The sequence below is a fragment of the Drosophila melanogaster genome, chromosome 3R (assembly GCF_000001215.4).
Source record: "Drosophila melanogaster chromosome 3R".
In the NCBI taxonomy this organism is placed as follows: Eukaryota; Metazoa; Arthropoda; class Insecta; order Diptera; family Drosophilidae; genus Drosophila; species Drosophila melanogaster.
Window position 1 is genome coordinate 19,798,410 of NT_033777.3, and position 25,068 is coordinate 19,823,477.

General features: G+C 42.8%; 1 protein-coding gene and 1 non-coding gene across 4 annotated transcripts in view; one reads left to right on the top strand and one right to left on the bottom strand.

Annotated features, from left to right (window-relative positions):
- The window catches only part of bnl (branchless), a 42,745-nt gene that overhangs the window by 4,337 nt on the left and 13,340 nt on the right, over nucleotides 1-25,068 (bottom strand). For all 3 annotated transcript variants that reach the window (NM_169874.1, NM_001300482.1, NM_001144611.1), the window contains exon 3: nucleotides 1,989-2,092. In NM_169874.1, the coding sequence (NP_732452.1) occupies nucleotides 1,989-2,092 (104 nt within the window). The remainder of the gene's footprint in view (nucleotides 1-1,988; nucleotides 2,093-25,068) is intronic.
- On the top strand, nucleotides 4,281-4,354 carry tRNA:Thr-AGT-1-7 (transfer RNA:Threonine-AGT 1-7). The gene has a single exon. It is a non-coding gene; the product is annotated as a tRNA-Thr (tRNA).

Genomic DNA, 25,068 nt, shown 5'->3' on the forward strand with positions numbered 1-25,068 from the left:
GTTGACGCCATTCGGGGTCGAGTCAAGACGCGAATAGTTTTTTGACATATGTGACAACAATGTGGATCCCCACCGTGAAAACTCTTTTATGATGTGTATTTCCAGGCATTTCCCTTTATTTTTAGCCCTTGATGGCTGGCAAGTGAAAATTGGCAGACACCGAAGGGAAATGAAGTTGTACTTGGATAAGGAAAACCATCGGGCAGGGAAGGAGGGAACTATTCGAGATACCCGGAGCCATTAGCTCTGCGTGGCCTCTCTATCGGAGCTTATCGTGTGGCGCCAGGCGAGCCTAGAAAGGGTCAACCTGTTGGCCAGATTACACTGGGACACCTACAAACGGAACCACTTAGGGCACACAATCGGAATCCCATACGAAACCTGCGTGACGCGTTCCGCCCGCCACTTATCGCCCCTAAACAGGACAATAACGATGATAATGATGCAACATATTCATTTTCGGGTCGGCATTAATTGACCAAACCAAACCCAAGTTTGTGAACTCTGCGGGCGGTCCCATTCCTCGCCGGAGTACAAATTATGCAAATTAATAAGCAAAACCGTAATGTGAACATTTATGGCTACGACATTTTAATTGGACGAGAAGCTGACTCACAAGGTTTGCTTTCCGTCTGGGGTTTGGTTTTGAATTTATGAACTTATGAATTGGCAAGCGATTTGGGCATTTTCCCCTGCTCAATTAGCCGAAGCCCGAAATCACCTGCCTCGTTTGTCACAAGACACAAAGCATTTACAAAACATTTTGTTGAAATGTCGGAAAATCAGTCAGTCACATGCCTAATATTCAGTGACTAAGAATAGCAGCGACGAAAAGCACTAAAAACCCCACTAAATCAGGGCCCATAAATGCAGCCATTTTTGAGATCTTAGAACTCTGGCTGTGAGCACCGGACGCCTTGGTCGCCAAAATAAACAAGACGGCCCAATATAACCGCCCACTTGACCAACTTACAGCTATGCTGGCTATGCTCTAAGGCATGCGGCGCCTTCAAAGGGCCGCCTACAAAGTGGCCGCTGGTGAAGCGCATCAATCAGCAAGTATCCGTGTATCGGCGAGATACAGATACAAAAGCGCGTACAAGAAGACACGCCTCGGCTGACAGAATTGGCACACTAGCGGCTATTTTGGACGCGGAAAGGTCAAAGTGCCTGCGACGGCGGAAAGAAATGAAATGAAATAAATAAAATTAAAAAAAAAAATCTAAAATCTAATGTCCTCCGACGGACCAATGAAACGGTCACATGGCGCCAGCCCGAAAAAAGGCATCCGATGATCGTGGGTTTCGAAGCGCAGCGGGATAAAAGTGTAGCCTGAATTATTTCAAGGGTGAGGATCAGGACATCCCTACCGACATCAGTTGCCACTTGACATCCTCACCGCGCATAAGGACACATTCCAGAGCAAAATGGAAAGGGACTTGGCAAAAGGACTCGCTCTGTGGCTGCTGATCGTGTTGCATTGTTTTTGTTCACATTTAATTTTTTATTTATTGCCCGACCCCTTCGGTTGCTCTTTCATTTATTTGAGGGTCCCTTCGGGGTTTTCGGTTTACCTCAATCTTTTAACAGGCCTTTGTTTGTTTTTGTTTTTGTCAGAGGGGTGCCAAGAATGGTCTAGATAGGATTTCTTTATGTTTATCTAAGTAATACCAAATGTAGTTATCCGAGAACGGCAAATTGCTATACGAAATCAATTTTGCGGTTCACAGATTACTGAAAATGGGAATGTGACTGTAATATAAATAGGTTTGCTATACGGATGAGCATTTTATATCGTTCCTTTCTAAAAATACTATATAATATGTTTATTTTGACTAGAAACCGATTTAAGATCTTAGAGATGGCTATTTGAATTCTAAACTAAATTCTAAATCACAATCTTCATGAAATGAATCTAAAAGTTGTATATTATTTATTAGTTTGGTTTAGTTTACTATATACATATATAATATTTCAAGCTTACTTACCGAGCCGTAGGGAACACCGCACGCGTCCATGCAGAGATACAGGCAAGTGGCCACACTCTGCAACTTGATGCGTCCCACATCCACCGTGGATCGCTGGAGAATTGCTGCAAGTGAAACGGAGAAAGCACATTAATTAATTATCAATCAAAGGTGGCAGATGGGGAGACCTGATTGCGGGCTGACCCAAAATCTGGTCGCAGATGTCAGGATGTCAAAGCGGCGAGAACCAAAAAGGTTCGTTCAAAAGGTGGTTAATTACACATCCGACACTTGGTAAGCCGTCTCCGACCAGAAGAGTAAGTTAATCCCCCCTTAAGCCAAAAGTTAAAAAAAAAAAAAAATAATAAGGAATATAATGTAAGGAAACCCAGCTGGAAAGCCCCTAAATCATAGATTCCATTGCCAGGCAAATTTGTCAACTGTACCTAATCGAAGATGCCTCGAGTGCGATGATTATGGCGGATATTATTTATGGCTAGTACCGCGGCGGGTTAATTGAAATTGCCGCCTTGCACTTGAGAAACGAACATAAAAGACGCACTGCAGCCACACCAAATTCAAGTTCAGCATCGTTTAAGGTCAAACCACTTGTGTGGTCCACCGTCGAGATTCCGGAGTCCGGAGGAGAATACCGCCTGCCTCTTTGTCAGTTGGCAGTTGGCTGGCCAAAGTGTGTCAGCACTTTAAGGCAACGAGGCACTCGTTCAATGAACTTTATGCACTTTGTGCATAATAAACATCAATTTATAAATACGCAGCTTGTTACGGGTGCAATGGGAAATTGAAATCTTAGCCAGCTGCCGCGGCAGCCAAATGGTTGCTCCTAATAAAAATTATTATTAGAGATTATGCCAGAGTGCGCTGGGTAAAGAAAATCGAAGGGAGTCACTGAGTGGCCACTTCAAAAGAGGATATATTGACTATCAAACGATATGATATTGATGTGTGCACCCTTAAATGAGCTGAAATAAAATAAGATGCTTGACATAAAAATTGGCATTTGGGAATGCCGGTATGCTGGTGATTTAATGTCCCGCCGAATACTTGATGAATTATATCATCTCCCCCTGAAACTATGAAACTATGCCAGGGCAGGCATAAACAGACGCCCAAAAAAATGCATAAAATTTTGCCGTCAATAGGTGGGCAATTTATGGCCCACATGCTTATCCCGTATATGCAACTTTTATTGCAACTGCAACTTCGATTGCAACTTCGACTATAAACAGCCCAGCTATTTAAAAGGCATGCGTTTTCATTTACAGGGCATCAATCGCCCATCCCCCTTTAAATACGGAAATTGTAAAGTTTCAGCGAAAAGGAAAAACGCATAAATAGTGTAACCCAAACGTAAAAACAAAAAGCACGGGAGTGTATAATGCCATTGCTTACCCGATACCAACTTATTCCCGATTCCGCTCCCGTTTATCTGATGGATTTACAATTTCCCTCCCACAGCAACTTCCCACCAGCACTCGGAAAAAACGTATACCATAAAAATTAACATGGGTAACTTTTACTTTTCATTACCTATGTAATTAGGAAACTGTGATTATCACATTGAAGATATCTCGGAAATCGTACGATTGACATAATTTATAAAGAAAAGTAAGTCGAAAATTTTGAAACTGTATCTTTCATATTATAGATAAATGGAGCTAGTATATATTGTTCTCAGTGCATTTGTAATTGTTCCATTTTTCTAGAGGACTATGGGTTTTCGCCTTTCAACTCTTTTGAGAGTCCTAAAATATATTGTATGAACTAAACAAATGACATGCTAAGCGCGTCAGTTCATTTGTTAAATTCAAAGAGCTCGCAGTGGGCGGGTCTTTGGGCGGGAGAGAGTGAGAGGGTAAGAAAGAGTGAGTGGGGGGAGGTTGGGGAGCCAGTGACAACCTTTCACTTCGATGCCATGTGGTGTTGCATTTCACTTGCGTCGTGTTTGTCGTGTGTGACTTTTTTCTCCGAGGCTCATTTAAAAAACGATTTGTTTTGCTCGAGTTAACAAAAGTAATTTTTCTTCTTTTTATCTTTTCGTATATGTGCGTATGTGTGGTTGAGCATGTGTGCATTTGGACAGCGACATCTCTTAGCGTATTAAATTGTTTAAAAGAATAATTTATTTATTTTTTTTGTTCTTGTGGGAAAGTTTTCTTCGCCGTCGTCTGTCTATCTCTTTCGCTCAATGCGCTAATTTTAGCTCCGAGAATGGCTACAAGCGCTGAGAGCAAAAGAGGGATGGACGCTCTCTCACCTTGTCACTGAACTCTGGCCACACACAAGACATGTGGCGCCGTGGCTTAGTTGGTTAAAGCGCCTGTCTAGTAAACAGGAGATCGTGAGTTCGAATCTCGCCGGGGCCTATGCTTCTGAAAGCATTTACTTTTTTCTATATTATATTTTTGCTTTGCTAAATGAATTTCTTTTGGTTCAGAAAAGGTGCCATAGTTAATGTGTGAAAATCTTTGTATTTATTACAAATTTATATTGTTCAATTTAGATGTGTTTACGCCTAAAATATAATCCGATAGTAGGAATCATTATTTGTTGGCCGTTTCCCATCAAATCCATCCTTTCTCTAGCAATATTCATGAAAAATCTATTCAATTTGCTCAGCTCATTATTATGTGTGTTATTGCAGGCGGAACAATAACAATACGAAACGGCTTGAGGTGTGAATTAAGTGCATATGGATAATCAAATGATCTTTTATTGATCAATCAGCGGGCGTGTGGAAGTTCAATCAGGCGTTGAGTGCAGTTCATTGAACCAAAAATGGGAAACCCAAAGTTCGAACTCCAAAAGTTAATGTATCCAAATTCCTGGCACGCTTCTGAGCTGCTTTAAATTACCCACATATTAAGCACGTAGTCGAATGTTGAATGTGGGGATTGTGGGGAGAGGTCCCCAAAAACCACAATAATAAAATCGACTCCAATGGCTGTCACGCCCGGCCGATAATTAAAATGTCAAAAAATATGCCTGTCAAATCGGAGTTTTTGAAGGTGCTCGATTGAGTTATGTTGGGATTGGATGTTCTCCTTGCCATCGATGGATCGATGGATCGCTGGGATTTTTTGGTAACCGTTAAAGGGCAGGCGCTCAGTTTATGCAAATGAGGCCTTAATTTTCCACCAGACGACAGCAATGGTAATGTCAAAATTTATGTGCAGGCCCTCAATAAAACTTGAAATTGACAAAAGGAATGGTATATAGTCGGATATTTAAATAAATCCATGCATATATGTATGGATTGGCATTTTATTAAATCTTTAATTATGCTTACAAAAAAGTGTGACATTTTGGCGTGACATTTTATGAAAATTTATGATCACTTTTGTGGTTATTTAACATAATGTGGTATGCCAGCCATGAATGGTCGTAAAAAATATCTCTGGGAATATCTAACCGAGGCATTATTCGCTTTGTTTGGACCTCACCCCCGATTTGAAGTCCACTACTGTGCCACGCCGTCTTTTGTAGTTTTTTTTTTTTTTTTTTTTTTTGTTTGTTTTTTGGGGGCTTATTTAATTTATGATCGTGGGCAGCGTATTTTGACAATTTGATTTGAATCGGAGGCGAGCATATCAATCAATGGAGGCCTTACTGCATTCAGATGTCCCCGGCTCCAGATGACAATGAAGAGTTAACAGTCGCTGTCTATTAAAGCCCAATTAGTGGCACTTAATAGACTTGTCGTTTGGCCGGGCAATAAATCTTTCTCATAAGGCTGCTGTGCCGCCTTCCGCCTGCACTTTCTGCCTAGATAAACGGCGATAAATCAAACCGTGGGCGGTACGATAAGCCGATCTATTTAGCATTTGCAGGTGATTGCTTTTTTCGATGGGAAAAGCTAGGCAGCAGGCAGTCCAGCTACTTATGTATACCCGAGAGCTGGGCCGTTTCTCACCCTAAATCCTAAATCAGTGGTATTTCATGCTCGACTGGAGAAATTGCAATCCATATCTATTCCGGTATTCGCATCTCAAGTTAGCACCCATCCGCACAGACAATCGCTTGAGTGGCAAATTCAATTCACAGTTGGCTAAACCTCGCACCCTCTCGAACTCTTTGTGTCGCTTTCTTGGGCAATCGAAATGCATTTTTTGCGCTTCGGGAGGGAAAGGATATCCTGCAACCGTAAACCTTATTGGCCAATATCCGATAAAACCAAATGCGCAAAAGAATAAATTACAATCGCGTTGACAGGAGGGGAGGAGGAGAAATGCTCACTCCAGGGGTTGTTTACCCAAAAAACGCCCACTAAAATCCATTTTGCTGCACATGGCAAATCTAAATGGGAATCGTTGCAATATCTGCGGCGGAATGGCAAATCATAATGGAAAATATGCAATATCTCCAGGAAGAGATCTATTCAAACTGATGGGATTTGTCACGACCACTTTGGTTTGGAATTTCTCTTCTGGGCATCGTCATTGCACACGTGTGGGGATTCTGGCTTTCTCCCTGGGACAAATTAGATTTATCAACGCTACCGTTTTTGGTCTATAAGGGGCTTCATATCAATAAGCTACCCATCTGGGCCCAATTCATTAATGAAAAATGAATGGGGCTATTGAGAATGCCTTCATTTGATTAAAATAGACTAATAATGTGTAAAGTATGGGCAGTTCCACATCGAAATGCATTGTCTAATCGAGTGGCCTGGCCCACCAAAGGAGAGCCCTAAAACTAAAGCCGATTAGGTAAAAGTTTCCCAGTGAAAGTTTACGACATTTGAATAACACCGAAATGTGCGTTCTTACAAATTAATACAAGCTGGGAAAAACAAACGAAAAATTATGTTAAAATTGTAAGCGGAAAAAAAGTTGTAAAATCTAAAAACAAACATATGTAAAATATGTCGGAAAAAATAACTTGAGCAAGATGTTAAAAACCGTAAAATGTTTTTCATGGGCCGAAAAAACAAGCTGGACCACGCCCCCACCCCGCCCCAAAGTGCGTGACCAGTGACAGGCCAATTTCGGAGGCGCACGCTGAGATCCCCGTTCTCCGGTCCGAGTTCCCATTCCAGGTTGTGTTTTTCCGCATTTTCTGATGTGGATGTTGTGGCCGCGGCTTTTTCTTGTCCACTAAACAACCAGTTGGAGTGGAAATGAAATATGTAGATGAGTCTTTAATTAATTTGAGACACGACAAGACAAGTGGCGTCGTCTGTGGCTGCGTCTGCGACAGCGCTGTCTGCCCCAACCGCCGCCTCCGGTCGCTCCACCTGCTGCTCAGCTCTCCACCGATCCCCGCCAGAATCTCGCCTTTCGGACCAGGAATCTAGTCTAGATGCGAGTTGGAGGAGGTACCTGCTCTTTGGCAGGTGTTGAGTCATTTGGTTGACTGGCCATTAGAGTCCCCATTGATCATTGATCGAGTGGCACGAGGCGGTCGAGACTATGGCATTGATGATGATCATCAATGATGATCACTGGATGATTTTGACTGGTGTATTAACTAATCTTTCCAGCAATTATCGTTTCACTATCAGATCGAGTTGTAAAGTTTCCGTTTTCAAACCACTAGTTTCGTATATTATAGTATATAATCAAAAGAGTGTTATTAGAGCATCTTCTGGCCTCCGTTTCATGGTCACACACTGGGATCCAGCAGGGAACCGTACGTGAAACTATCTGCCTGCTCTGCCTTAGATCTCTGACCTCTGTGCCAAATATTTGCATTTGCCATTAAGTCGGTCATAAATTTTAGACCCGAGCAGCAGTCGTCTACTAAAGCCCGTTTCGCTCCAATGCGATTCTGTGTCAGTTGGCGAAAAGAGAGTGGGAGTCGGCGGTTGTCAACATTGTCGCCGTGGCCGAGAGATAAGCGTTATGACATTATCAGGCCGGAGGTCCAGACTTAAAACCCAGCCGAGCGGGCGTGTCCAAACCGCCCACCATATGATTCGCCCTCACCCGTTGGCAAATGACAAGAGAGTCGCATTGTACGAGAAACTGGGCATCCATACGTACTTTTCTATCGCTGGAGGCGTAAGTGGTGCGAGTTTACGACCCTTTTGCACACAGAATCAATCATTCGAATTCCCAGAATGATCCTAAGCCATTTTGACTATCTGCTAGCGGTGCCACAACGGCCTATCACGAATCAATTAGCCGAGACGAGATGGGGAGAAACATACATTTTGTAAGATACGCTTGGCTGTGCTGATTTATGCAATCCAACAAATGGAAACTCTAATTATTCGACAGACATGCGGAGCGAGGAAAATCAAACTTAAACTGTTATAAGTCGCATATATATTATTTAGCTGGCGTTGCCTGTCAAAGCCGTGGTTGTCAAATTGTTAACCGTTGTTAGTTGTTGCTTGTCGGACGTTGAGGCCAAGTTGCCCGGCCTGTCAGCCGGTGTTCCACTCTTCCAGTGTCTGGTTAGACGGCATTTTTTGCAGGCAACAGCCACAAAAACAGAAGTCCATAAAACATTTTTAGCATGTGCAGACTGGCGGCTTTTAAAATTATTCACTCCGCGACCGAGGCGACAGATGCGGGCTGATGATCTGGTCGTGTCAATGGTTTGAGGTATTCCCATTTTATGGTTCCATGGATGATGGTGCATCGAGCACTGAGAGTTTGAAGGAGTACATTATTTGGGCGCAAGAATAATATGATGATTGATAGATATGATGATTGAGCGATTGAGAAAACCAATTATTATACATATGTAAAAATATCGAAATAATATTTTAATAATAGTATTTTGCTCTTTTCTAGTCAAAGGACCACATAAAACAGTGTATTTTTCCCTTAAATTATTCCCCTATCTTGAAAAATCAATCAACAATGTATCTACTATCTACTATTAAGTTCCCGAGCAAAGAAGTCTCTAACCCAGCCGTGACCAGATAAATTAAGACGCAGTCAAAGTTCAAAGAGTTTTCCCCCATCGACGACATTTGACATGGCAAACGATTAGTTAGTTCCCGCTCGCTGACACACATATTATCATTGTGCAGTTCCCCAAAATATACATACATATATACATTTGTAGTCAGCCAATTCGGAAATCTCAAAACTGGAGCGTAGCAAATGCGGCAAAGTTCCGCAGCCAAACTGTCGCCTGTCAACTTGGGAGGATTGGAAATCGGGAGTGGAAATGGGACTGAAAATGGGCCTGGGAGCTGGTTTTTGTGTATTTTTAGCTGTCACCAGCCCTCGGAGACATTTGACATGAGAAATAACATTTCAATTAGTTGATCCAATGCTCGATTTAAGGCAAATTGCCACTAAGGAGAGGAGTTCCAAAAAAAAAAAAAAACAGTCCCAAAAGGGAGCGAATGGGAATGCGGATGGTTAACAGCGCAGCGAATAGCTAATGCCTCCTCAAATGTTGAATCCCAGATACATTTGCATCTGATCCAGATAGCACGTGCTAATGTGTGGGTATTTGTGCGATATCGCACAGTGCAAAGTCGTATCTATCAGACACGCCATACAACACACATCCGATGTAAATGCATTTGCAGCTGTGTTTGTGCGGGGGGGCGTAAATAGTACAGAGCGTGCTTAGTTGCGTTCGCAATTAATTCACAGTAAACAGCAAATGTTGCAAATAAATTAGCAGCGACAAAAAGTGTCTGCAAGTGAAAACAACGACAAAATCGAGTCTGAGCCGCATAAAATGCAATCGAAGCCGCATGCGACACAGGCACTTTGCTTATCGCCTGCTAACATCGAATGGATTTCGATTCGATTCGATTTTTCAATACCCATTAGTTGGAAAGAGTGTGGCAAACCTTTTAACAGGCCAAATCAAATAGGATTTTTAAAATTTTTTATATTAAAACCATTATTAAAGAAATTGAAATTCGTTACTCATTAAAAACTTGAATGATATTCCAAACGAGAAATAATTTGAATATTTATTTATCTAAATCAAAAGTGTAAGATATTTTTATATTTTTCCATTTCAAAAATGTTGTATTGCTAATTAGAGAGTATGGCCATTTCGGTGAGTCACCACGGCCGGACTAGGAACCCCATTGGAAAACGTCATAATTATCGGGGATGGCTGAGTGGGCCGCCAGTGAACAAGTGAGCAGATACAGATACAAATGCAGGGCGCACAGAAACAGATACAGATACACTTAATACTACGTTTGTTTGCCTGGCACAATGCAAAATATATTGACTTAGGTCAGTGGCTCATTGAACGCAAATGCAAATTGTTTTTGCTGCCGCTGCCGCTCGGTAATTCGCACTTCACACCCTGATGTGCATGTGTCTAAATGCTTAAGTGTGTAAACGTGTACGTGTATCTGTGTATCTGCAAGATACAAGACTGCAAGTAGCTGGCAAAATGTGATAAACAAACCTGACGCCAGACGCCTTGTGAGCAGTTAAATTTAAAGGCAAACAACAGAAAATATTACCTCATCGGGATGGCATAAGTTATAGACCAGACCAATATATCAGCCGATCAAGGTTGGAATTCACATGAACTCCTTCCAAATATTGAGTTACGGCCCAACATAACGTAGCAGAACATAACATAACATAGCCCGTATGCCACTATCAAGTTACTTGGAAAATCGAAACGAAACTGGAAAACTCAAAATTATTGACCAGTCCGCAGTTAAGTTTTATTGGTCGCGTCAATCTTCATGAGAAATGCTTGAAGAATATTCTTGGAATTTAAGTTCTCTGCCAAGTGATGTCCATTTAAATGCTCATTAATTAGATAATCATAAAGATATTATTCACTAAGGAATCTTGCTCAATGGCAGTGGAAAACAAGCAATAAAAATTCCAAAATATAATAGAGCCATAAGAAATCTGTCAGTGCCTGACAACAAGACCATAAAAGCGTACACAGCCAATAAAGAAGTATATAAATATTTTCTAGCCTCGAGAAGACTCTCCCCAGAGAGAGTGAAAGTGACGCTTCAGTTCGAAAACAGAAATCAGCATAAAAACTGTTAACTAAATTGTTATTCAACAAAAACGCACAGCCATTATAAACAACAGACTACAAGCACAAATTTAGATATGAAACTTAGAAAGATATCTTAAGATAGCATGTTTCGCTTTATTGTCGCCGCCGTGCATCATTCAATACGATCCAATCCAATCCGATCCGATTCGATTCGGAAAGCTGGGAAATTTTAGCTTTCAGCGCTGCCATCTGCCTATGCCCGAAAATTTTTACGATGTGCTAGACTATTAAAGATATTTAGATACTTCTTCTGGGGGCTCTATTTTTGGCTCTGCCTTTGACTCAATTTGCTCCAAAGTGTGTTTGCATTAATTCGACCTCAAAATGCGCCATGAAATTGGATTACACTTGGGTGTAGTGTGTGCCTAAACGGTTGGCTGCTTGGATGAATAAATATTGAGGGCTGTGCCATGCCATGCCATGCCATGCTCCACATTATCGGATAGATCGCCAATGGATCCAGTTAACGCGTCCATTATGCGCCAAATTGCATTGTCATCGGACCACCTGCATTGTGAATTTCCAGAGCACGCGACTGCCATCGACATCCATCGGTTGACAGGTAGTCTTTTGTGGAAAACATTAAACACTTAAACACATTTGTCATACACCCTCGGTACGAAACACTTGTGGATTCAGATAGCCACGACTTCGGTTGGAACTCCAGTCAGGTGAACAACTGGCTTTTAACAACTTCACCCCCTCGATCATCGATCGGTTATCGACTGACAATGTAATTGTGATTTATGCAAATTGCCACGCTCGACACCTTTTGGCGAATTTATGCATTGGCATTAAATCTGAACACCTCCCAATTCTCCGGCCTCGATGGACTTTCTTCTTTCTCCGCGAAGATTTGCTTATTATGCTTGGTCGTCTGGCAACTGTTTATTGACTTGGTCTGCGAAACAAAATAATTGGCTGCAGCCAATGCTGGGAGCCAAGGAACCCACACGAACTCTCCCAGCTTGTTTTGATTTCTATTAATATTTTCGTTGGAAAATGATTGTTGCACCCCATAAAAAATTGCACTGAGCAGCACGGACAGGCATTAATCAGTTAGAATAACCAGGAGAAACAAGAAAAGAAAGAAAAAATTATCAAAAACTAAATTCAAGAAATTCTGTTTGCATACTGCCTGTGTTGTTGCTGCCAAATATGTGCAGATGGGTATATTTGTGTGTGGGGAGGCCGGAACATGCGTCAATAACCCCATTCCGATTCTCAATCGATCGATCCGATTCAGCTAATCCTTTGGCCGCAGCCATTATCGCGAATGATGAAGATGCTTTTCCTGTATTTTTATGAGCTCTCCGGCTAAGTGGGCAATAAAAGCGGTTAGGGGAACTAAAAGTGGTATCTGGTATCTGGTACACGGTGTCTGATAGTGGGCCAGAAACACTCTTTGCTTATCTTTTGGCCAGGCAACCACTTTCCTGGCCAAGTGTGGCAAGTCCAATTGGCAATTGGCAATAGGTGTTAGTGCTAGTTTATGCGTGCTCTGATTTCATGATGTGTGAATCGGCTCGTTAAACGTTTGGCCAGATGCAGTGAGAAATTTGCCAGTTACCAGTTTGCTGTGAATATGCCGCATGCAATGCAGAAGGTTTACTAATGAGTGCCAACTAAATGTGTTTACTAATAAATTAAGTATATTTAACGGGAACCTAAATCTAGAGACTTAGTTACAATCTTTAATTGGTCATATATGAGATGATTTCTTAAGCCATATTCTATATATAAATATCATAACTCTTCGTATTTCTACATAACTCAAAGTCATGATCCATTGCATTCCTTTCGCTCGGTCAAATTTCTCAGAATCTTTTACATCTGCTCCACTGATGCAACATTGTTGCCTAATGGAGAGCACCTGAAATTCTCAGTTTGAATTCATGTCTGTGCCATATTTTTGCTGGATTTTTGTAGGCCATGTTCCAGTCAATTGTTTTTTGTTCACTCGAGTTCTTCGATGTTTGTTTGCTCTGTATATACATGCCAGCCAGAAACAAATAGCATTGCATAAATCAAAGATTTAACTCGCTGAAGTGCGTGAATAATGAGCGAGAATCAGGGTGCGAAAAAAAGGAGTAGATTAGGAGTGGAACACCACTTAATAATCCGCCAAGTGCTTGTGTGTGGCTACTGTGCGACATTCTGTCTGATTTCCCACTCGAGTGCATTTTTATGGTCGCTCATTAATTTTATGGCTTTTCATTTGTCGGATGTGGAGGCGGAACTGCGCGATAAGGAGGATCCCACACATGGGAGCGGGACAGTGTGCACTTGTTGGAAAAAACCCGCTGGCCGTAGATGGATGGACGCACTTGCTCCAATGACCGCATTGGCCCCTATATCAGGCACCGATCGCATAACTCGTCGGGGCGGGATTTCGGATTGCACGCAGGATTGTCAATGCGGTTTGATTGCGAAACCGTTTGCCAAAACACGTCCCACAATCAGCTAATTGGACGGACTTACTCGACTCCCCAGTGTCGCTTTCATTAGCATGCAAATGCAGATCGCGGCGATATCTGAATCCGAATCTGCTCCGCTTCTGTTCCTTAATGGTCGCTACGTGTTTCGGTGCCTGCTCTTTTGTAATTAATGTGATCCGCCGACTGACCTTAACTGTGTGTTGTCAGCCTGATTAAAGAGTGTTGAAAAACAAGTTGTTACTGCCCCCACCAAGCGTATGAAACGGAAAACGCGGACCCACGGCCTGGACTTGTGGACACACTCGAGGATCCTGAAAACGAAACTGGCCGTCGGGGCATTCTGTCATTTTAATGGTGACTTTGGGATTGGCCTTTTGGCTTTCGATTTTGAGTCTAATTAAGGCGAACATGTGCCAAGATCAATGTCGGCGGCGCCACGGTGGCGTGCGTATCTGAAAGATACTTACGCGTTTACTACATAGCGGATAAAACCAATATGCCAGCTACCGAAAATTAATTTATGCCATTCTCAGACGACTTGTTTGCCATAATTGCACTTCGCCAGCTGACAAATTGCAGTCGCGTAATGGCATTTTCGACTGGCATTGTTAGTGCGATTTTTAATCCGATCCGCGAATTATGCGCATTTTGCATGCCATTTATGAGAGGCATGCGAAGTCTGTATGGCATTGAACTCTCAAGGGATGTCTTCATCGGGCTCCTCGCCGATTGCTGTCAAGTTTAAAGCCACCGAATGAAGTTTGCTTGCCGGAGGATATATGCAACATACAATGTCGTTCAGAATGACACACCCACTACACCCATTAGGCACACCAAAAAAAAAATAGTTACAAACATAATTAATCAATGCTTTCGAAAAGGTGCCTAATAATTTTTAATAAACTTTAAAAAGCTAGACAAAATAAAACAAAAATCCCTACATTAAATTAAAATGATTGCCTAAATAGTTAGAATTTTTCCCGGTGCACGTTCTCCCATGCAAATATAACGTACTTTTAGTGTGGGCCCCAGGCTCAAACTGAAGTCGTGAGGAAGTCATAGACCGAGTTGATGAGTTGGTACTGCCTTCCAAAAGTAATGTCACCGATTTGCATGCAAATTGCACGCGGAAGTTGCGCTAACAAGGCCGTTAAGGCCATTAAACTTGGCCCAGACTGAGTCAGTCAGAATCCCTTCCAGCCAGATGGAGTCAAAGGGCCAGGGAGTCAAAGTGCAAATATGTGGCCACCCGACGCCTCCACATTACTCAAGCTCACGCCTCTGAATACAATTCAATCCAAAGGTCTGCCCGGGGTCGCATGCAGCTAATGAAGTTGAAGCACATCCCCTGGGTTTTCAGATCCGAAGTCTTGCTAAATTTAGCCCGAGTGGCTGGGTCCTCCGGCCAGGCGTGCCACCTACGATAAATCAAAGTTAATCAGATCTAGTTTCGATTGGGTTTTTACGGCTCGCTGCGCTCCACTGCCATTCGGCTCCATTCGATGCCATTTAAATTAGCTGCCGGGTAATTTATCGCATTGTTGGCTCTTTGCAGGTTTCGTTTAGCGCCAGGATGCCGCTAGGTCCGATTGGCCGGCCCAGACACAAAGGCCCTTGGGCCCCCGTCTTCAGCCCGTGCTCTCCATTCTTCAGTCCTCAGTCTACATTCTTCGACTCCTGGCTCTTGGGTTCAAGACTGGTCCGAGTCGTTTGCGCCCGACTGAAACTGAATGGGCTACCAATGCTAGTCGATAATTACCCATATTTTGTTGCCTGTTTTGACGTTGCTTTTTATTTTTATTCAATTTTATGCAGTCCGACTGGTAAGTATATGTAAAGCTTGGCTGACTGAAGCAGAGGATTGCGTATCAGCATATAAATTTCCACTTTTATGAGGAGTTAAATATTTACAAGCCTCATAATCAGGCCAAGAGCTACAAACTAGTAGATGTCTGAGTCCTGTTTTCAAGAAATACGACTGACAAAACGGACCAATTAGAACAATTAATTCTCAATAAGTGGAGCTCATTTGATCCTTCGAAAGACCGGAATTGTAAAACTTATAAAGGTACAATAAATTTAAATAAAATTCAATGGATTAGTTGCTTTGATTTCTGTTTAAAGCTAAAATCGTACTATAAACTTCCTCATTGTCCAGACCATTTATTGGTTTAATCCTCCTCTTTAACACTAAATTGGCCATTAAAGCAATTTGTTCTCCATCTAATAAGCCTATTTATAGTATTCTTGTTATTATTGACCTCTATCATTGATAGTTTACACAAGTAGGCCTAGGAAAATAATCCACAAGGGCATGAAAACTTCGGCGCCCCAATAAAAGTGAGCCGACGAAGTTTTAATATTATTTTCCTACACTCCATTTAGCATGTCGAGCATTGTATTGGCGTGAGGATTGGCCATCGTTGTGTTTTTAGTAGCTGTTAAATGGCACGGACGCAGTCGGTGGTCTCTCCAATTTTTTTCCTTGGCAGCGCGATCTAGTGCTCGGCTTGTTTTTAACACCCATCCAGAGTCGGGGTTCCAAGTTCTGGATCGGATCTCTGGGTAGGAAACCCAAATGGGTTTCAATTTACACACTTGTCGCCAGGCTCTTCGCTTCGCTTTGCTTTGCTTTGCTGTGCCCACATTGGAGCAGATTGGAGTACCTGGGCATGGGAGGGAGTCTTGTCATCGCCTGGAATAAGGCGCTTATTTATTTGCAATGGCTTATAAGAATCTTAAGGCATCGGAACGGATCGCCTGGTATCGCGTTGCAGAGACGTATCGCAATTATAAATCAGTTTAAGGCTTCCCGGAGCCCTGGACCCCCGTGACATTAAGCAATGAAACCTTTTGAGCTCTGTTTGGCTTTGTCTTTGTCAAGTGGGCTGTCTGTCCAGTGCGTCAATCCTGTCCAGACCACCTTCCACTGGAGCATCCACGCACCGTGTGGCACCTTTGTTTGCATCATTCTGACGATGTAGCGATCGCCGCTGATTGCCAAACACGAACAAATGAATGATTGCCCCAGAGCCCAGTTCATACGGATCCATCACGGATTTCTCTCACGGCTGGCTCTACGTCGTCTATGTTTGCTAATAACTCAACAGCTAATCAGCGAGGAGCTCCTCGCAGCATGTAGCCCGCAATTAAGCGAGCAGAAATGTATCTTTATATCTTTAGATCTTCGAATCTTTGGTATCTTAGCATCTGCATCAACAAACAGGCCTCAGCAGCACATGCCGTGCTGCATTAGACAAATCAATTATGCTGACTTTATTTGGGAGGGGCATCTATATGTTTGACTATCTAATGGAATTGCAGATAAGCTGATCAGAAGTACTATGTGTGTGTGTGTGTGTGTGTGGGAAAGCATTACCCCGAGGAATTCAGAATTCCAAATTCAGAATGCAGAAAGAGGCTTAGGGTTCCGACTTCTTGAAACTAAGACTCTTCGCCTGACCTGCTAAAATAAATTCGCGGCAAATACCATCAAAAGTTGTCAGCTGACTGAAAATTTGATCGCTATCGCAAAAGTTTTGGGGCAATAGCCGATAAGGCAGTCATATTTTATTTATAACGTGTATGGCTAAAGGAGCCGCCCTCTTAACGCACCGACTATTAACACAAGTTTCCGCTTTGGGCTCTCTATTAATCAACATAATTGATGACAATTGGCCTGGTGCTTTCTGGTGCGTTGTGTCGTAACAAAACGCTTATCGGCCATAGCTGAATCTAACACTATTAGTCAATGGATCGCCCCAGCTGCCTATCATCAATTTATCTGCAAAATACCCCCAGCACTTCATATTCGTACTCGTAGATAGAACTGCATTCTTGTCTAACTGATTTATGAATTTGACCGCCGAACCATTTGCGATGCAAGTTGAAAAACCTCAGTTAATGACCCTGCCTACACTCTATTTATGCATTTTCCACTGTCTTTCCATTGATTTTCCCCAACGTAGATCAATGGCCTTTCAGTAAGTTAGTAGGCAAGCGATCGGCACAGAAATTGAAATCAATTCAAGGCACACGCTCCTAACACACAAAAGCCAGTTGAACTTTGGCGGTTGAATGGCTTGATTGCTCAGCCGATTGACGGGGTGACTGAGTGACCTAGTGCAGTTCGCGGAACCGAGAAACTCCCAAGATCAATATCCATTCAATTGAAATCGATCAGGAAAAACGCAAGTGGGTAATGCAAGGAGAAAAAGCTGGAACAACGCATAAAGTAGTGAATCATTCGATGGAAAAAATAACATAAGTTTTGAGTAAGAATGAAATAGTAACTAGTAACAAACTATATATTTTTATACTATATCTTTATTACAACTATCAGTTACTTAATCCCCATGAAGGTAACAAATTTACGCTAATGTTCGCATAACAGATCTGTAAAATTTCCATGAATAATTTTTCCATCATTTACATGCCATTTCCATTCTTACAGCAACAACTTTCAATGATCCAAATACTTAGCACAATTTTCTTGGAAAAAATCGCGCGCACTTTTAAAGCCACTAGCTTAGTGGCTACTCGCATTTCGCTTTGTTTTTTTCAGCTATTTAGTCAAGCGATTAGTGTCAATTTGTGCAGAGCATAACTTTAAGTACACATATGGTTATGGCCACTGTGGGTTGCTTTCTCGCGCCGGATTGTGTGTCGGCGTGTTTATTCAATTAGCATACATTTTTTACTTTTTTCGCCATTTGGCAACCCGATGAGGGGTTACAAACAAAAAAAAAAAAATGAAGTAGCTTGCCGGAGTAGGAGGATCTGCCGGCGGAGAAGACAGCGATGACATGGACATAATTGCAGGCTATTTATCATGGCCAGTTGAACTGGAGACAACTCACTGAGCAAACTACGCAATCGCAGAGCTGGAATTAACACACCTAGGCCACGTAGCAGATGCCATTGGATCGGGAACACCTGCCCCGCTGGGCCAAGTTCAAGTCGCATCCTCAAGTGCATCCTCACACCCATACCCATACCCCTACGCATCCCCATTTAAATGCAGACAAAGTAATTGCCGAGCACTGGCTGATTAAAATGGATTTATAAATTATGCAGCGGCGCGATTAAAATCGCCTCAACGGTCGCGTCGGCGGCGCTTCCAAAAGATATTTCCTCCAACAGTGCCTTTGGGCCCATATATATATATACATACATATGTATGTATATGCATATACTCTTGTTCCTTACGTGCCCGCAGTTTGGCTAATAGAAAGATTTATCACCCCGTCGGCGACTTGCAGGCCAGGCTCGATTTCCAGCTCAGCGATAAAAACCGCCTTCAATTCGCGACCGCGTTACGATTTCAATTTTCATTTCACTTGCAAGGCGGCGCGTCAATTCCTCTGCCCTAGGGCATTATTTATGTACCGCACTGTACTGCGGCTTGTGGACTCTATCTTCGCTTTTCCTTTTAATTTATGGCATTTAAATTGCAATTTCTTGTCGCCGATTGGCGAGAAAGAGTGCTCAAATGAATGGCACTCGCGGCTGCCTTCGATTTTCACACCTTGAGAAAAATGTAACGCTTTTTTGGGTTCTTTCTATTAGCATCTTTAAACTGGCCTGGAATCGATTTGGTTTGGATGATGCTGGGCCAGCCCACATGTGATCGCCATCGATTTCCCTGATTTGTGGTCAACGCGAAATCACTTTTCATGGGAAACAAATTTTGTTGAATGGCCGGAGTAACGGGTATGCTGAGATTCCCCGCTGATTTCATAGATTATGTGGAGCACATGGCTCTACCAGGTGCGAAAACTTAAACGTTCCTCGTGTTTATTTTGTGAGGAATTCCAACAATTGGCATTGAATTGGATATGGATTAGCCTTAGTGATTTATGAAGGAATACATATATGTATGTATATATATTTTTTGTAGGTTTTTTGATATTTCAGAATATAAAGGAATTGACTTTAATTAAAAGCTACCGGTGGGGTATGCTATCAATTTATATTCCCCACAAACCCTCCTAGACATGTTGTTAATTACATGTTACTAATGTTACATTTTACAAACACACTTGCTGTGTGATGTGCATTAAAAAGCCATTAAAATGACGTAAAATGCCCAAGCGAATAGCAAATAAATGCGCATACGTCAGGCGGCAGACAAGGTAAACTGTTTGACAATCACGCCCTGAACTCTGGACTCTTAAATGAAAGAAAGTAAATCCCAGTGAATTAATGCATTTAACTTTGGCTATCAATTAAGCGAGAGCGACCGCCCAGCTATTGATCACGGGCCAATCCGAGGGCATTTATCTTCATTAGACCGCCGAGATGCAAATCAATCTGCCAAATGCCGGCAAAGATTTGAGCTTGGAGGCTGGACCGGCGGTATACGAACGTATGTAAATATCGACGGATCGCTGATGTAATGCCGCAGATAGGCAGACCCAGTGAGTTTTCCTTTTGGCCAACTGTGTGGCAATGGTGTGGAAAGCCTGCCTGCCGGCGGCCTGATAGGCAAATCAACAGGTTGAACGGGGCGCCACTCACTGGACAAACTGGTAGTGGGGCATCTCACCTCGCTCAATCTCAATCTCAATCAAAGCAAAATTGTATCTAAAATGAATTGAGAGCGGGCGGCGGGGAGGAAATCCGATTCGGAGTCGAATCGAATTGAATTGGATCTAATCAAGGTTCCGTTAGGCCAAAATCCCCCAGATCAGTATCTAATCGGTAGCCGACCAGAGAATTTTCATGCAATTAAAAGGCAGCCCCATGACGGATGCTCCACCTTTCGGCACCTGGATCCCCTCCCGAGAACCAGGGCAAACAAAATGCAGTTGTCTATTATCGGATCAACTGGCTCAATCGACACCCACGGCGCTCGAACTCAAATAGAGCTAATACACTAATACTTTAATTGATCATGCCGTAAGTACATCGAATTCGGTGTTGCAACATAGCAGCTGCCCACCCACGGCTACAACAGCAGCTATCTGCAGATACCTTTCTGTAAAGATGAAAGTGTTTAGAACTGATTATGGAGGAATTTTTTTTGAATGCGGGCTGGCGCTGTGACTCGTGCTAGTGTCAAGCAGCGACGTTTCCCGGTGGTTCTCCTTCCCAATGATTAAGTGCAGCGGATTCCCCCCGGATTTGGAGAGCAGCAGTGCAGCCACTTAACAGTAAGTAATCCGCCGTTTGGATATTACATTCTCAGACAGCACTCGTATTTAATATTCTTGAAATGGGAACATTTCCATAAATCTTGTCAACCCAATGATTATTTGGAAATCTGAAACCCTATGGCGTTACCTTAATATGGAATGCAATTTATGATGATGGTGAAATATTGAAACGTTGAAATACTTTGCTGAATTGGTTTTCCTCAGTGTAGATAACTAATTCACCGCTGTAACACATTTATGGCCAAATTGACCGATCACCAAAGTCGTCGCATTCCCAGGCGGCCAAACATAACATACATTACCATCCGTATCCAATCGGCTGGAAGTGGGTGCGCTGCTAATTTGGCACTCGGCAACAATTCGAGTTCGCGAGTCCAGCGGCGACATTTCCCATAGATCACCGCTGTCTGTGGACCTCACCCCGAGAGATCTCTTGGTCTGGAGGTCTCGAGCTCGCGTGGGAGTGGAAGTGGAAGTGAGGTGGCGGTAGTCGGGCGGACTGTCACGGACTGTCGGAGACGTTGCAAAGGTAATTAGCATGGCACCCCACAATACGAACCCCGGTGACATTTGTCAACAATCTGTCAAAATAAAATGCAACAAAGGCCGCGGCGACGGTCATAAATTTAATGCAGTGCCTATTGGCCGGGTTTGAGCAATTTTTATGGCCGATATGCGATATCACCACTCGGTTAGTGGAATGGTCAATTAGACGGGCACGATTCCAGTGGGCGAGATGGGAGCCAAACAAAGCAAAGGCCAGTAGCTACGCGTATTACTTACATTGTTGAATGCTAATGGAACTGGCCTTTGCCAGCCTCCGAAATTATCATTCATAAATGCACGAACTGCGGCTTATAAATGGGTCAATCAAGTGAAGTAATCGAGACGCGAGGAAGAAAGCCAGAACAAGACCAGAAAATATAAAACTGAAAGAAAAAAAAAGGCAAACAGAAAACTGTTGAACAAGTTAACAAGTTGTTGGGCCCCCAGGCAGTGGAGCACTTTCAATTGTCGGGGGCCCAGCAAATTGGACGTTTAAAATTTATTGTCGCTGCCTCTGTGAGCCCAGACTGCCCACGTGGGTGGTCATTTTCATTTTCCCTTTTTGGAAAGCCCATCGATGTCAGGGGACTCGAGTTACTGGGTCACTGGAGCCCGCCTCATTATGCAACTGCAATTGCATTGGCCATTAAATCCGGTCATAAAATCAAGCATCCATCCTGCACTTCAATTAGCCGGCAAAAGAAGAAGCCACTCATCCGTGATCTCCTCCGCAGATCTTCTGTTTGCTCGCTGTAAATAAAGCGGCATACCATGGAGAGATATCGGTCCTCCGGCGGCTGTTTGGCAAATTAGCAAGCTCGTTAAGAAGCCACCGAGGCTGCTGGCCAGTCGATTCTTCTATTGGCCAAAAAAATGCCATTGAAAACAAACAGATTGCAGCTCTTAAAACTTCTCAATGCAATTTAGTGGCGCTCATAAAATTGACCTGCTACGGAAGCGATTTCTTGCTGTCTGGGGAAAGTGTTTGATCTTCCACGAAAGTGGACTCATAAAGCCGCTCGATCCAATGATGATCAGCGGGGCAATCAAATTGGTTAATTAATGACTCGGCTATGAATGGGCCCCAATGTGAGAGCGAAAACGAATGAAATGCAAAAGAATTTTTACCTATGCGGAAGCACTTTCCGCAGGAATTCTGCGCAGAATGTAATGTCGTTCTGGGAGAGCAGGAGAATTTCGAGTTGGGGCCAGTTCAGGCAGCTCAATCAGCTGCCCATTCAACCAGACAAACTTCCTCATTGCCCTGGATAATCCAGCGTGCAGTCATAGATACTAATTGAAACTCATTGTTCACTTTTGACGCCCATCAATTGGACGGCGAAGTGACTGAGATGACGCGGCTGCCCTCGTCGACCAGCCCAAACAATTGACACTTTTCCAATTGCACCTTTGCACACATGGCCGGAATGAGGGGTGTGGGTGAAAATGGGAAAATCATGGGGCGGGGTGGGGCGTTTGGGGCGGCAGATGCCAGGGGAACCCGCACACCTTGCACTCATGCCGCCGGCGTCAATTAGTTTAAATAATGCGTGTATACACAGCGAACGGGTTCGAGTCATTGGCCCACACTTACAAAAAAACGGAGGTCTATTCAATGACATTCAATGCTAAAACAAAAGAAGAATAAGGATGCAAGATTACAATATCTGAATTATAGGAAACTTTATAAGATATGTTCGATAACTATCAAATTAGACTATTTCTCTGGCTGCCTAGTAAACCATTGTTGTGTTTGAAGTAATATGAACCCATTCCCCAATTTTTTCGAGTGCATGCTCAGACCTTCTCTCAGACATACTCCACCCCTTCTAGCCACCAGCCCCATCCCCGTGCCCCTGAAACCCCCAGCATGGTCATTAGATTTTTGTATACACTGCACAACATCAGAACGCACTGGGACTCGGTGTGTGTGTCATCACCTCAATTGGGTTCACTTCCTACTTGCAAGATGCAGACACGAGCACTGATCACAGAATGTATCTGCAAGATGCGCGGCCAGCATTAGTCCCCATTCGCTTTTCACTTTTCCAGCGGAAGTCATTTTCAAGTTGAATTTTTTCGTTGCTTTTTCTTTTGAGACACCAACGGGTCTGAAGCCGCGTTTTATCTACGCAAATTGCACACGCACTTAACCCGCTTCCAGTAGCTAAAATAGCTAATATGGAGCGGGATCCAAGGCACGCGGGTCTCCAGACCGACCGCCTTCCACATTTTTTACGGCCGTCCATAGTCGCGCATATTAAATAGAAATGGGGAGAAAAAAGGGGGGACTACTGCACGCTTTTTGCATGCAAAAATGTGTACAGCACACCGAAAATTGCTTCGCCGGGTATATTAGTGCCTCAATTTGTCGATTGGCTCTGTAAACTTGAGCTATTAAGTGCGAACATATTTGAGGAGGAGGTGTATCCAATTCAATCCAATCCAACCCAATCCGATCCCCAGGAGAGACGGCTTTCGTTTAAACCGGATTCATAACGAGCAAACGCCTCCTGCAAATTGAAATTTTGTTATTTTGAGCGCGTGTGCGGTTGTTGTGGGTCTGGTGATGGCAGTGAAACGATCATTAATATGTCATTTACAAGTCGGCAAATTGTCGCTAGCAAATTGTTTTCAGTAATAATTTTGTTGGGCAAGGAAGTTAAGACCGATCAATAAGTGACTCACTACTTCGAAGATTTACCACTTGATTACACGAAATCAAACTATAATTTCCCAAGCCCATCCGTCAATTTCGCTTTCAATCACTATCACTCATCGGCCATAAAGAAAGGCAGAACTTTCGCTTTTTCCAACCCAAATGTTTGACTTGAGTAAACAACAATTTCTAAAATCTTTTGGAAATCTTTCGCTGTGTGTGAATGTGAGATATTTGGAAGGTGTAACTGCAGTTTACTCAAATAATTCTCGGAACTCCGTGATGCCCAACACTTTCTTATCAACTTCTATCGGTGCGCTCACATTTATTTTACTCGACTTTAGATTTACGATACCACTGGCAATTGGCAATTAGAGTGCAATTAATTTATAATCCCCGGGGGCACTACTAGAGACCTACTTAGCCGCAGAGTAGGTGACACACTTAGGTCGAAACATTTATGGAGCAATTGTACAGATAACGTACTTAAGCTTTCAGATATGATATTTACGATTGTTGAACTTCGTAGTGGGGGGAATATCTTTTCTTGGCGCCCGGAGAATTCGCCCGAGATACATATATATTGCGATTGACGCCGACTTTAGGTGTTGAGCAATGAGTCAAATTATCTGCGCTATCGGTGAGCAATTTCGGTTCAAATTAATCACTTGATTTGCACGAAATCCGGTTGGATAAAAAGGCCTCGAGTTGCAGGGGAAAATCGTGTAAAAAGTGCATTTGCATCGCCAACGCAAAGTGCATTAATAAATTGATCCAGTTTCGGCTTTGGATTTTTCCTGTTTTATTGCAACTTGTAGGTGGCCGTGTTTTGACTGTTTACCACTTGTTCATGGGCCTCTGTGAAGTTGACCGCTTTTTGGATACCCATCCGATTTCGTGCCAACCCAAATTTTTCCAACTCCGCGAAATGCATGTCTGAGCCCACAGATTTACGACTCAAATGACCATGAACGTGTCGGTATGGAAATGTCTATATAGACGAGTAAGTATCCGGTTAAATTATCGCTCTGCTATGCGAACGAGCGAATTGCAAGGAAACTCCACTAAAAATGCAGAGAACTATAGGACTGTATGCAAAATTGTAGAAAGTCTTGCAAATATAATGTATAGAAAAGAATATGCATTTGAATATGTGGTCTAGAAAACTAATTCATTAAATATACCTAAAAACAAAGTTTTAAATATACATCAGACTAGTATTCCTCAAGAGCCTATTAATGGTTCAAGAAACATATAAATACGTTTCCAATCTACTGGATGACTATTAAAATTGATTAAAAAAATGTAACTACAAT